Source organism: Monoraphidium neglectum, assembly GCF_000611645.1.
Source record: "Monoraphidium neglectum strain SAG 48.87 unplaced genomic scaffold scaffold00086, whole genome shotgun sequence".
NCBI lineage: Eukaryota > Viridiplantae > Chlorophyta > Chlorophyceae > Sphaeropleales > Selenastraceae > Monoraphidium > Monoraphidium neglectum.
In genome coordinates, this window is record NW_014013542.1 from 1 (window position 1) to 11,869 (window position 11,869).

Genomic DNA, 11,869 nt, shown 5'->3' on the forward strand with positions numbered 1-11,869 from the left:
GACACGCATGCGGGGCGCAGCCCCCACCTGCAGATCCGAAAGCGCCTCGAGATACACCTGCGGCAGCAGGTCTGGCCGCGCCGACAGCGCCTGCCCGATCTTCACAAAGCTCGGCCCCAGGCCGGACAGCAGCGACCGCAGCTCCGCCGCGCGCCGGGGCGCGTTCTTGTCAAAAGACCCGAGGGCGTAGTCCTTGCCGACCTTGGCTATGAAGCCGCCGAGGGATGCCGCTATGCGGACTGCGCGGCCGTACACCTGCGGAGCGGGTTCGGGCGGCGCACGGGCGTCGAGGGGCGGGCCCGCGCTGCGCCTGCGCCGCGGCCTAGCCGCAGGGCCGCCACAGGCCCGTTCGGCCCACCTAGGCTTGCACACAAGCATGCCGTGCGGCAGCCGCCGGCCGGTGCGCAGTGCCTGCGGCCGCTCAAATTCGCGCCAGGCCGCCGCGGGCGGCCGCCGACGGCGCAGCCGCCGCGGCAGCCTCTCGCAAGCTTCCGTCTAGCAGCCGCGGGCAGCTGCACAGAAGCTGCCCGTCCGCTCGGCCGCGCACCTGTGGCCACCTGCTGTCCAGCACCGCCGCCAGCTTGTCGGGGTCGTATCTGATCCCCAGCTCAACCAGCAGCTGCGGCAGTTCAGGGCTGAGGCGGTCCAGCTGCATAGCATCAACCTGAGAGGTCGGATAAGACAGTTGTCGGGTCCGGCGGGTCAAAAAACGCCGCGGCAGGGTGAGCGCAGGCGCTGAGGGCGGGCGGAACAGAGTGCCAAAGAGTCTTTGGCGGTGGCGCCGCAAAGGCTGGGGGCACAGAGGGGTGTAGCAGGGAGCGCGGCGGGGCGCGGCCTGCACGCCACGGGGCAGCACGCCAGGCCGCGCCGGCCTCCACGAGCGCCGCCGGCGATGCAAACCTCTGCCGGAACAGTCCAAAAGCTTAGCAGCGGCGCAGGGAATGCGCGGCGGGCGGACGCGCGATCAGCTGTGCTTTGCGCACGCACCCACTGCCGCTGGCCGCCCTCGGTCACGAACCAGCCGCCCTCGGCTACGCGTGCGCGATCGATCTCCTCCAGAGACACCATCGCCGCGCTCGCAACAGGCGTCCGCGCGCCGCCGCGCCCGCCCGCCGCAGCGGACACCTCAGGCCGCCGCCGCTGGGTCCACAGCGAGTGCTGCAGGCCGGGCAGCGGGCGCGGCGCCGCGTCGCGCAGCGCCGCACTAGCTGTGCTGCGCAGCGCGCCGCCGCACCGCAGCATGCCGTGCATCGAGCCCGAGCTTGAGAGATAAAGATGGTAAAATTGAGCCCTATGCACTCCGTTTCGAGGCCTAGCCCTGGTCTCGAGGAAAGCGAGTTTGTGGCTGAGGCACAGCAAAGCAGGGGAGCGTGAGGCAGGTAGTGGGTGCTGCAGAAAGGACTGGAACCTGTGCACTAATGCTTCTATTTGCGCACCTCGTTCCGGCGAAAGTGGTGGATCCGGGTGTGCAAGTGACCGGGCAGGACACAAATTGCTTAGTCCTGCAGGCTGTTCCTTGCAGTTCGTCGCGTCTCAATTGTCATTGTGTCATTGTATCGACGATCCGATCCGACGACCCACCAGACCGACTGACATGGAGAAAGTGGGCCCACGGGCTGTGATGGTGCATGCCCACGCCGTAAACGCCGGTGAGCATGGACGACACTGCGGTGGATGGTTGAATCTGGTAGCCACAAGCATGCAGATCACGGTAACACCCATCGGCAGCACGCTGCCCACGAGCACAAGGCTGGGGTGGGGCTGGACTGTGGGAAGCCCGGACTGAAGAGGGCGTAATCCACGGACCCCATGTCAGTGCTGCTCAGGGACCGCACCAGAGTGATTCAACCGCACACGACACTGGAGCCGATGCAGCCAACAGCAACGCCACAGCCTAGCTGCCAGTAACTGGCTCTGGCGCGCCCAAACAGCTGCGTCGCTACACCGACTGATGTTGCCTGCACTGCCTGATGCTGCCGCTGCTCTTGAGCCTGCAGCCGCGTGGTGATGGCCACGCGCCTTTGAGGGCACTCGCGCACGAATTGAACCCGGCAGCCCGACTGTGCACACACAAGGACGGCTTCCGAGGATAGGTCCTGCGTGTCCTCGCTTTCCAGAACGGCTGGCAAGGATGCATGCAATAACTTATCCCTGGGTAGATCCCTGAAGATCAGTGACCAGCTGAGCCCCCCAGATTTGCAGCTGTTTTGCACGAAGTAGTCGGAGGCCGTCCACCCCATACAACAGTCAGAATGCATGTGTTGCATCACATTTCACATGATTTCGAGCACAAATTCGCGATGCAAGGGGTGGACAGGCCTCAGAGCGCGATCAGTTGAGAGTGCAAAGTGGTGCAGGATGTTGCTGCCCGACATACACCAACCGGCTTTACAAAGCTGGTGGCTTCAAGTCACGCAGGAACCTCAAGGTTGGGGCGCTTTTGCCTGGATAACCCAAGTGGTGATAAATGCCCCCTGTTCCACCCGAGTGATGATGAATACCGTCACTCCTCGGCCATTGAGATGCCAACCCTCACCCTCTTCGCCACTTGCGGATAGCCAGCCACTGCCGTCTGGCCAGGGGCCAGCCCTGGTGCGGTCCGTGAGGCCACCTGTGCGCCGCCTGGTGTTTCCACCCAACCGCTCCTCGCCCTCTTGGCACCTGCCGCCGCCCACCGCGCCATCGCCGCTGCAGACGCCGGGCTGTCTGCAAACCGCGGCGGCATGTCCTCCTCTGCCGTGCTGTCACCGTAGCGCCGCCCCCATTCTTCCACCCAAGCGTCATACGCGTCTCGTTCTTGCCCTTGCTGCTCCCGCTGCCGCTCCCACTCCTGCGGCTGCTGCACCCGCTGCAGCTGCTGGAGCAGCGGCGGCGATGACGGCTCTGCCCTCTGCCACGCATCCGCCTCATCCTCCTCCTCGTCGCGCTCCCACGGATACTCCCACTCCTGCTCTTCTTCCTCCTCCTCCTCCCCCTCTTCCTCCTCGTCATCACCATAGTCCTCTGCTTCTGACTGCTGGCCCTCCTCGTCCTCCCCGCCCTCCTCCTCCTCCTCCTCCTCCTCCCCGCTGGCATCATCCCGCTGGTTCCGCTCCTCCAGCTGCCGCGGCGCCGGCCTGCACCCTAGGTTGTGCCGCCACACAGCCCACTGCTCCGGCACGGCAGGGGAGCCGCCGCGGCCGCCAGTGAGCGGTGGCGCTGCGATCTGCTCGAGGAGAGACGTGATCAGCCCATAGTCAACGGCGCCAGGGTCGTCCAGGGACGACAGGTACTGGGGGGATTGCACAGCGCAGGGATGCAGGGGTGGTGGGAGGGGGGGAGGGGGCTCGGGTGAGCTGCAGACGCGAGAGATACCAGACGGTGGGTGAGCAGAGTGCGTGCCCGTAGAGCGGTTGACATGACCAGTGCCCTTGTTAAGTGTACACTGTGATAAAGTAAGTGAGTGACTGTGGCAGCGACATGGGCACACCTTGTAGCATCGGTCAAAAGCTGGAGGGATCAGGCCCTGGAGGGATCAGGCCCAGGATGTGTGTGCGTCGGTGTGGTGAGGCAGGGTGAGGTGTTGGTAACAGTGAAAATCAGTTTATCAGCGTAGCTGACCATCAGCCAAGGATCGGCTGTGATTTGCCGGTGTTTTACCGCCACTTTGATGAGGCCTCTCTCAGGCAAAGACGATGGGCTCTTTCAAAAGCGCTGACCACAATTTTGACCGCATCACCGCACATGCCCATTCACCCAATACCTGGTCCACAGCCCGCTTCCAGCCCCTCTCCTTGCTCTTGGCCCATCGCGCCATGAGTTTCTCAGACCAATACCCATTCGCCTCATTCCCCTGCACCACCTAGAGGTTTTGCAAAGTGGGATTGGGAACGGACAGGGGAAATTGCACACAGCACAAATGCCTAGGCAAAATCCACACAACGGTACGCATCCCCAGTCGTGCATTGCACGCATCGCAAACCTGCTTGCTGCGCCATAATCACAACCCCAGCCACCACGCGCCGCTGCCGCGGCCCGCGTCCCCACCACGAAAGGCAGCCAGTTCAGGGGCGGCCTGCCGTCCGGCCCGAGGGGCGCCGAGATGGAGAGCAGTGAGTACAGGAGGCCCTCCACGTCGTCGCTGGGGGTGGGGGGCCACCCGCGCAGTGCGGCACGCGATGCGTATTGGGGGGTTCCGTACAGGACAGGCGGCTCCTCGCTCTCTGCGGGATTTTTTTGGTTGGGGGCGGTGGAGGGTGGAGGGTGGATTTAGGATAGTGAGCGCATGCCTGTCAGGTCAGCATGCGCGAACGAGCGACCTCGTCCCACAACATCTGACCTCCCTTTGATACAGCTGCAATCAACTGGCCGGCCCTCAGGCGAGTGCACCACGAGAATCCCGCGACTCTCAGCTGACCCACCTGGGTCCCAGGGGTGCGCCAGGTTGTAATCAACCAGGTACAGGCGGCAGGCGTCCAATGGCCGGCAGCCAGACAGGGGCCGGCAGCCATAGAGCCCGCACATGTTGGCGGGCTGCGGTACGGTATGGCAGGGGCGGCGACAGCTACTTCGGCCTGCCCACGCTTATGAGCGTCCTCTGCCGTCCGCTGAATCCCTGGCCTCCTTTTTGGGTGTGCCTCAAACCCCATGATCCTTCACGTGGCGCCTGCCACAACCCGTGTTTCACCCACCCTCTTGCCCCCACCCCACCTTGACATCCCGGTGGACCAGCCCATGCGAGTGCACCCAGCTGAGGGCCTGCAGAACGCGCAAACAAAGCGGCCACTAGACGTGAGTGCGCGGCTGTGTGCTGGCACAACCAGCAGGCAGCCGTGTGGGGTATTGAGGCGGCAGCCCGCAGGAAGGCATATCATACTCAAAGCAGTACAAGGTGGAGGGATTCGCAGCTCACCTTGATCGCACGCTTGGCCATCTGCACCAGCTCTCTCGCACTCAGCTCCTTGCTCCGGTCTCCCGCTCCCCCGGCGCCCTCGTCGCACTGCGCGGGCGCGGCACGCTGGGCGTTGCCGCCGCCTCTCGCATCCAGGCTGCCGCCCAGCAGCTGCATGGCGATCCAGCTGACAAAGTTGGTGCCTGCAGCACCCTGAGCAGGGACGACAAACGCACCTGCGCCCGGGTTTGTAGGGAGACAATGGGGATGTTAATTCAGCTCATTACCTGCCAAAAAGGCGTGCGGCTGAAGTAGCTAGTTTTGGCCTGGCAGCTGCCTGGCAGCTGCCTGGCAGCTACCCAGCAGGCGTCAGCCCACCTGATGCATAGGCTGTTGGTATGCCGTGATCACGCGCCGCCTGTGCCTGCAGGGGCCACCATTCCACCGCCTCGAGCGCCTGGTACACCTGACTTCGGGAAAATCGGCAGTGCGTTGACAATAGTGCGAAAGTTGGTCATGACTTTTGGGGCGCTTGTCGGCAGTCGGCAATAATTGGAGGCTTCGATTGCTGCGTGCATGCCCTCGCAGGGCAAACAGGGCATGCCCCTCACAAATTTGGCCCAGTCTGCGCCCTTCAACCGTCAACACAAGGCAGCCGAGCAGCCCTCCATGACTTCGCCCCTCAAAGCCCCTGCTTTGACCCCACCCAGCACCGCCCAAAGAGCAGTTACAGGCTCCCGCACCCGGAACTCCTCCTCGCATCTGCTCTTGATTCCCCTTGTAAGGCGGTACGCATTCTCCTCTGAGCAAGACTCAAAGGTGCGCGCGGTCCACCAATCCACAGACAGCTTGACAGCCACCTGCGTGGGCGACGGTGGCAGGAAAAACGTGGTCTTGTCAAGATTGAGGATTGAGTAGGCGCAGGGCAACGGGCGGCGCCACCAGCAGCCACCCTTCAGGCAGGAGTGCGCATTGTTTGGCATGAGGCGGACTGAGGGGGCGCGGCTGCTGTGCGCCAGCTGTACTCTGTGGCCAACGGCTGAGGAAGCGGCGGCGGGTCAAGCAAGTACTCACGATGCGGTTGGATGTGAGGTCACGCGCTTCAAACACGCTGGCATAGGCGCCCTGCGGGGATGCAGTTTGCAATGAGCGACGGCACACGTTGCTGTAGAGTCACTCAAAAGGTTGGCCGACCCTGTGAGCCATGAAAAACGCGCATGGTCGGCACCACTTGAACCACGCATCCATTGCATGGGGCACTTGGGTCCTTGGTGCTTGCCCTTCTGGCATGCATGCATCATGTTGGAGCCCATGCAGCCACATGATCCGGCAGCTATGTCCCCCATCACATTAGTTGTGTCTGGTCGGTTGCATGTGTGCCGCACATTAGCGAAGAAACCGTGCGCTCGCCCGCCATGCACGCACCCAAGCACCCCACCTGCCCGAGCTTGCGCAGCAGCTGGTACTGTGGTTCCCCGCGTGGCGGGAACGCGCAGGGCGGCACCAGGTGCAGGTGGTTGTACCTGGAGCACCCGCTCATGCCGGGCGGCTGGCACGAGAGTTCGGGGCTGGGCAGCAATTCAGAGTCACCGCCGGGCTCTGGATCTGAGGCATGCTGGTCGTAGTCTTGGTCCTCGTACGCAGCGCAGGTGCAGTTGTACCCGTCGCAAACGCTGCAGGCACCGTCGGCGCACCCGCCACGGGCCGGGTGGAGGCTGCTAGTGGCGGCGCCGGGCACTGGAGCGTCAATGAGGGCCGAGCGAGGCTGCTGCTGCTGCTGCTGCTGCGGCAGCGGCGGCGGTGGTGGTGGCCGTAGAGGGCTGCCACTGTCCCAGCCCCAAGGGTGAGGCTGTTGGTGCTGTTGCTGGAGGTTCATGTCAAACTGCCGCGCCTGCCGCCGCAGCCAGGTTGGCGGCGTTCCAGCAGTGAGAGCATCGGCCCCAGTGTTGGTCCCGCCTGTGGGCTGCCATGGGGCATGTTGCCGCTGACGGGGCTCAGATGCTGGCGTGCGTGCCTCAATTAATGCTGCAGCTGCGGCAGAAGGCAATCCCAGCATGGTCGGAGTCGAGTGGAAAGATCTGTCAGAGTGCGTTTGAATCTGACGCAGACGGTCGATCGCCGATACATCACTCCTCAAAACTATTAATCTTGGATTTTCAATGAGGATGCACGTTGTGACAGTATGATATTGAGACCATGGCGGTGGCAGCATGCCGCGCTCCGGCCCGGATCGTGCTTTGCGGCACTCGGTAGCACAGCACACCAGCAGCACACAACAGTAGCAGTCGAGTCCCCATCACAAAACACCTTGCAGCCGCGTCTGCATACATTGCCGCGATGGTGCAAGTGCATACCAACCGGATGATTACAACCGTACACAAACAGCCAGTTGGGTGCACCTGATTATGCAAAACTTCAGGCTGTGGCCATGGTCTTGTAAGCTGGTGCCGCTGCCACCGCTTTGCACAGTGACTTGTGTGCCACCCAGCCAACCGAGGTGATGGCAGGTGGCCAAAGGGTGGGCTGTCGAGGTTGAGAACGTATCCGCCGCTCAAGCCGCTAAAGGCTGATCACTACAAGAGAATCACGCCTGTTGCGGCCTGCGTGCTGTGTAAAAAAGGATTCGGATCGGGCACGGAGACATTCTGTGCCCTATCGCGGGCCAGCTGGGTCCAAGCCCCACGCAACCTAGGCTGCTGGAGCTGTGCTGCCTCAAGAGGTGCCAAGTGGACCACGTTTAAATTCTACTGAAAAGAAACGACTTACGGCTGGCCTGGCCAAGCTCTGAATGTACACAGTTGGTATCAGTGGGCACATGTACTGCACCAAGCGGACACATGGCACCTGGAGCGAAGGTCATTGCAGCGCACAGATAAGACACGCGCAGCTTTGCTCCGCCGGACCGTTGGCCTGCGGTCAGCTGTGCAGTGTCACACTCAATATGTGCTGGTGATCCCACCCAGCATACACCCCAGCCGTTGCTCTGCAAACTGCATTGACCAGACGCCTCCAACCTGGCGAAGGCAGGCACGTCCTGCAGCACCGTGGGGCGTGGCGGACAGGCGCAGCATGCGTCGCAGGCCTCTGCCGCTCCTGCTGGCTTGGCCTGGAAGTCGCCCCAATTTTCAATGTTGAGCTCCTCAAGGCTGCTCGATCACGCAGGGTGCTGTGCACATACTGGTTGTTGATGTGTGTAGAACATCACACAAGCAGTAGAGCAACGGCCGATGCGCATGGTGCACTCCCTGGACACCCTGGCGGCTGCAAACTACGTCCCGGGCAACAGTTACAGGTCGATGCCGTGGAAGTCGCGTGCGAGTGTATTATCACGGTCGCTCAAATGCGGTGACCTTTCGGGGCCTGCCATGCAGGGCCTGTGGAGTTGCGCTCGCCCACCGCCTTGCCGCCAGCTCGGGGCGGCAGCGGCGGCACCGCCGACATGCCTCGTTCGCACGCCGCGCCGCTGCGTGCGCTCTACTGGTCTGAAGCTTGCTGTTTCATGAGGCCCGCTTGACGATTGAACAAAAAGAGATCTGACTGCCCTGTGACGCCGCGCCTTGCTTTCCTCGCAGGTAATGTGCGCGCTTTGCACACCACACACCCCATCATCAGGTTGCTCGCACATGAGATGAGTTGTCAATAAGTGGGCGCATTTTGCCAAAGCCCTTCTCAAAATCCCAGATGTGGTTGATAACAAGCAGCTACCAGCACGGTTCCTGGGCGTCCCCCCCCCCCTTGCAATCTGTGCGCGCTTTGCTAGCGGTCACGGTGCTTGCCGAAAGGGGCCTCCAGGTCTGCAGCAGCAACACCGTACCCATGCACTGAGCCCTTGCGTTCAAAGTAAGCATTGACTTGTTATGCGCATAGGGCTCGCGGCCCTTGCACATCAGCCACCTACCATAGTGCTTGTGACCTGCCGATGCAGCGCTGATGCAGCGACCCACGGAATGCGCGTGCTTGCGCCGGGCCTCCTCTCAAGCTCCACGGCCACTCATACAACTGTCAAGAATTTATCATGATATCTTCGATTCCACGCATTTATGCGAGCACCGCGCCAAGCTTCAGATCCTTGTCATATTTCAACAACAAACGTTGACGATCTATCCGTTGAAATGGTGGGAGGGTGAAGTTGATACATCAAGCAGAATTTTGCACACAGTGCCGCAGGCCTGAGGAAGCAAGGTTGGGGCGTCAGCTTTGGCTGCGGGACATCCGGCGGAGCCTCGCGCAAGTGCTGCAATGCGCTTTGGCAGACCACCAAAGGCGAGTGGTTCCTTCCCCACTTCTGTCACTTTCAGGCTGCAAAAAGCACCGTACGGTCGCTGTGGGCGCTGCCGTTGACTGTACGGGCCCCTGCCTTCCTCCAGTAGGCCGGCGGCGCCGACGTCGGCACATTGGTCAGCAGCACGACGGGCGACTGCACCCTCAGGGACCTGTGCGCCGGCGACAAGGCCAAGGTGGCAAAGCTGATCAAGCAGGTTGTGGAGCTTGGCAAGGAGGTGCGGCAGCTGAAGGGGCACGAGCCGCAGGTGCAGCGCGACGTGCAGCAGCAAGATCAGCAGCGGGAGCAGCAACAACGGCAGGAGGACAAGGTGAGGACATGGGACGGGCACACCTCACCTGGGCTGCGATGACTTGGGACACTGGATGCCACGTTGCGGTGCGACTTATTCCTCGTGCAAGCACTGACGTCGCGTCAGCGACGCAGCCGACTGCGCTTGCATGTGTGCTGACTGCCTCCGTGATCCTGCCAGGCCCCCGCGCCGAACGACCGACTGCACCAGCAACTGCAGGAGACCAACCGTCAAGTCATAGAGCACAACATCGCGTGAGTCTGCAGTGCCCAGGGCTGCCCCGTACAGGCTTGTGCAGCCCTCACGTTCTGCCAAAAAGCAGCGCGGAGCGCGAATGCGTCACTCGCGGTTACGAGCCCAGTTTGACCAGCGTCAAGCAGAGACTATAACAGCCGCGGGCGTTTGTGCAGGTGCTGCGGACGTACTGCCGCCTTCAGCCGATGCCTGCCCCCGCGATCGCAGGCTGAAGAGCAAGCTGGGGCAGCTGCTGCACCTGCTGCGCACATACCACCATAAAGTGGGTCGGGCGCACGCGTGCAAGAGCGCACTGTGCTTGGGGGCCGCACGGCATGCTGGCTGAATCTGACAGCAGCAGCTGGGGTGCCGTCCGCCCCGGAGCGGCGTATTCAGGTGCCGCATGCGGCCGTGCAAGATGTGACTTTTTTGGCTGATGCTGTAGCATCCGTCCTTCCCTGGGATCGATGGGGTGCGCCCACAGGTGCAGGTGCTCGAGGCGGCCGTCAAGGCGGCTTCGCACCAGGCGCAGCCAGGCGAGGGCGCCAAGCAGCTAGAGGGCAGGGCAGCGCCGCCCAGTGAAGCAGCACCCTCCGAGGACGCCGGTGCATCAGGACAGGGGCAAGCGGCGGCTACGTATAAAAATGGTCCGCAACCACCGGGTGCTCCGCAGCAGCAGCAGCCGCAGCAACAGCAGCAACAGCAGCAACAGCAGCAACAGCAGCAGCACGCGCAGCGGGAACAGCAGCAGCAGCAGCGTGAACATGAGCGGCAGACGGCGGTTGAGTCTGAAAGCGCACCGCAGGCAGCACAAGGCGCAGCTGAGCCACGCAGCTCCGCACTGCTTGCGGCGGCAGATCCTGCAGCACTGGCCAAAACGCCAGCAACAGCAGCGGCAGCAGCAGCAGCAGCAGCAGCAGCAGGAGCAGCGGCAGGGGCATCACCAGGAACGAGTGCCACCACTCCGCCGTCCATTTTCCTCCCAGCGCCCGACGCAGCAGCAGAGGTGCCGGCGACGCAACCGCCCTCAGCGGCCGCGTCGCCCGCGCCGCCGCCGCGGCGGCCACCCAGCCTGGCACGCAGCGCCGCCGCCGGTGCAGGGCCGGCTCCACATTTCACCGCCATCTCTGGCGCACCCAACGGCAGCACTGGTATGGATGGCGGCGGCGTCTGCGGCGACCTGGAGGCGCTGCCGGTGGTGGTGGAGGCGGGAGCCCAAGGCAGCGGCTTGGTGGAGGGCCTGGTGCGCTGGCAGGTGCAGCGCGGCATCGCCCCGCCGGAGGAGCTGGTGAGCCGCGCAGCACGGCCCACCCCGAGCTTGAGCGGCGGACTGCGCTCGTGAATTCGGTCAAGGAGTGCGTCGTGTGCACTGGCCCCTGCCAACCCCTGCCATGCTTGACATTCGAAAGCCAGATATATGGACCCTGCGATGTTGTCCGCAACAGCAAACCTTAACTTACGTATCACCTCCATGTTGCCAGGGTTTTGCTGGCGGCAAGGTGCTGCAGTTTGACCCTTCAATCGGTGCCCATGGCGCCTTCTTCATCACCGATGCTGCCGGCACGGCAGGCGGCGATTCATGGCCCCTCGCTGCGGCCACAGAGGGGGGCAGGGAGTTTGGCTTGGAGGCCTCAGACTTTCTGGCAGCGCCAGCCAGCTATGGATGGTTGGACGACAGCAGCGGAGGCGGCGGCGGCACTGCAGCGCACGCGGGGTACGGAGGACTCTTGGCGCCAGGCAGAGCGTCAGTGCAGCTGCGCGGCGGTGCCGCGGGTGCCTCGGTCGGCGCACCACGTGAGACGGTTGCGGCTCAAGCAACAGGTCGGCAGGAGACAGGGGGGGGGGGGGGTTGACGGGGTTCCACAATGCACCGTGCTCAGTGTGGAGTGTTGCGACCACCTCACATCATCCTTGGCTGTTTGCCCTGGCTTTGGGCTAGCTCTTCGGTATCCAGCTGAGATTGAGGGATGGCAATGGCATTGACGCAGCAGCCCTAAGCTTGAGCTGGAGGCACAGCGCCGATGGTGCAGCTGACCAAACCTTTCCCTCCCCCAAAACACACCCCACACAGGCGCCAACCCCGCGCTGGCCCGCGTGCGCGGTGCAGCGCCGCATGCGTTTGAGCACAGTCTTGCGGCAGGCAGCCCGACCCGGCAGCAGCTCCTCTCCCTCGCCGGCTCTTTGGATGCTT

The 11,869-nt window shown here is 63.2% G+C and overlaps 3 protein-coding genes across 3 annotated transcripts; 1 reads left to right on the top strand and 2 right to left on the bottom strand.

The window, feature by feature from the left end:
• Window positions 1–230: 230 nt before the first annotated feature.
• On the bottom strand, window positions 231–1,251 carry MNEG_0936 (hypothetical protein; the record flags this gene model as incomplete). Its single annotated transcript, XM_014050574.1, has 3 exons — window positions 231–255; window positions 558–664; window positions 988–1,251. The coding sequence occupies 3 exons, from the start codon at window positions 1,249–1,251 to the stop codon at window positions 231–233; spliced, it is 396 nt and encodes a 131-aa protein (XP_013906028.1).
• Window positions 1,252–2,503: 1,252 nt separating this feature from the next.
• On the bottom strand, window positions 2,504–6,746 carry MNEG_0937 (hypothetical protein; the record flags this gene model as incomplete). The annotated part of the gene is made up of 11 exons (XM_014050575.1): window positions 2,504–3,271; window positions 3,470–3,505; window positions 3,743–3,841; window positions 4,027–4,202; window positions 4,401–4,512; window positions 4,690–4,737; window positions 4,892–5,106; window positions 5,249–5,336; window positions 5,614–5,730; window positions 5,945–5,995; window positions 6,309–6,746. The coding sequence occupies 11 exons, from the start codon at window positions 6,744–6,746 to the stop codon at window positions 2,504–2,506; spliced, it is 2,148 nt and encodes a 715-aa protein (XP_013906029.1).
• Window positions 6,747–8,982: 2,236 nt separating this feature from the next.
• Window positions 8,983–11,020, top strand: MNEG_0938 (hypothetical protein; the record flags this gene model as incomplete). The annotated part of the gene is made up of 6 exons (XM_014050576.1): window positions 8,983–8,985; window positions 9,241–9,462; window positions 9,625–9,698; window positions 9,907–9,961; window positions 10,163–10,283; window positions 10,665–11,020. The coding sequence occupies 6 exons, from the start codon at window positions 8,983–8,985 to the stop codon at window positions 11,018–11,020; spliced, it is 831 nt and encodes a 276-aa protein (XP_013906030.1).
• Window positions 11,021–11,869: the final 849 nt, after the last annotated feature.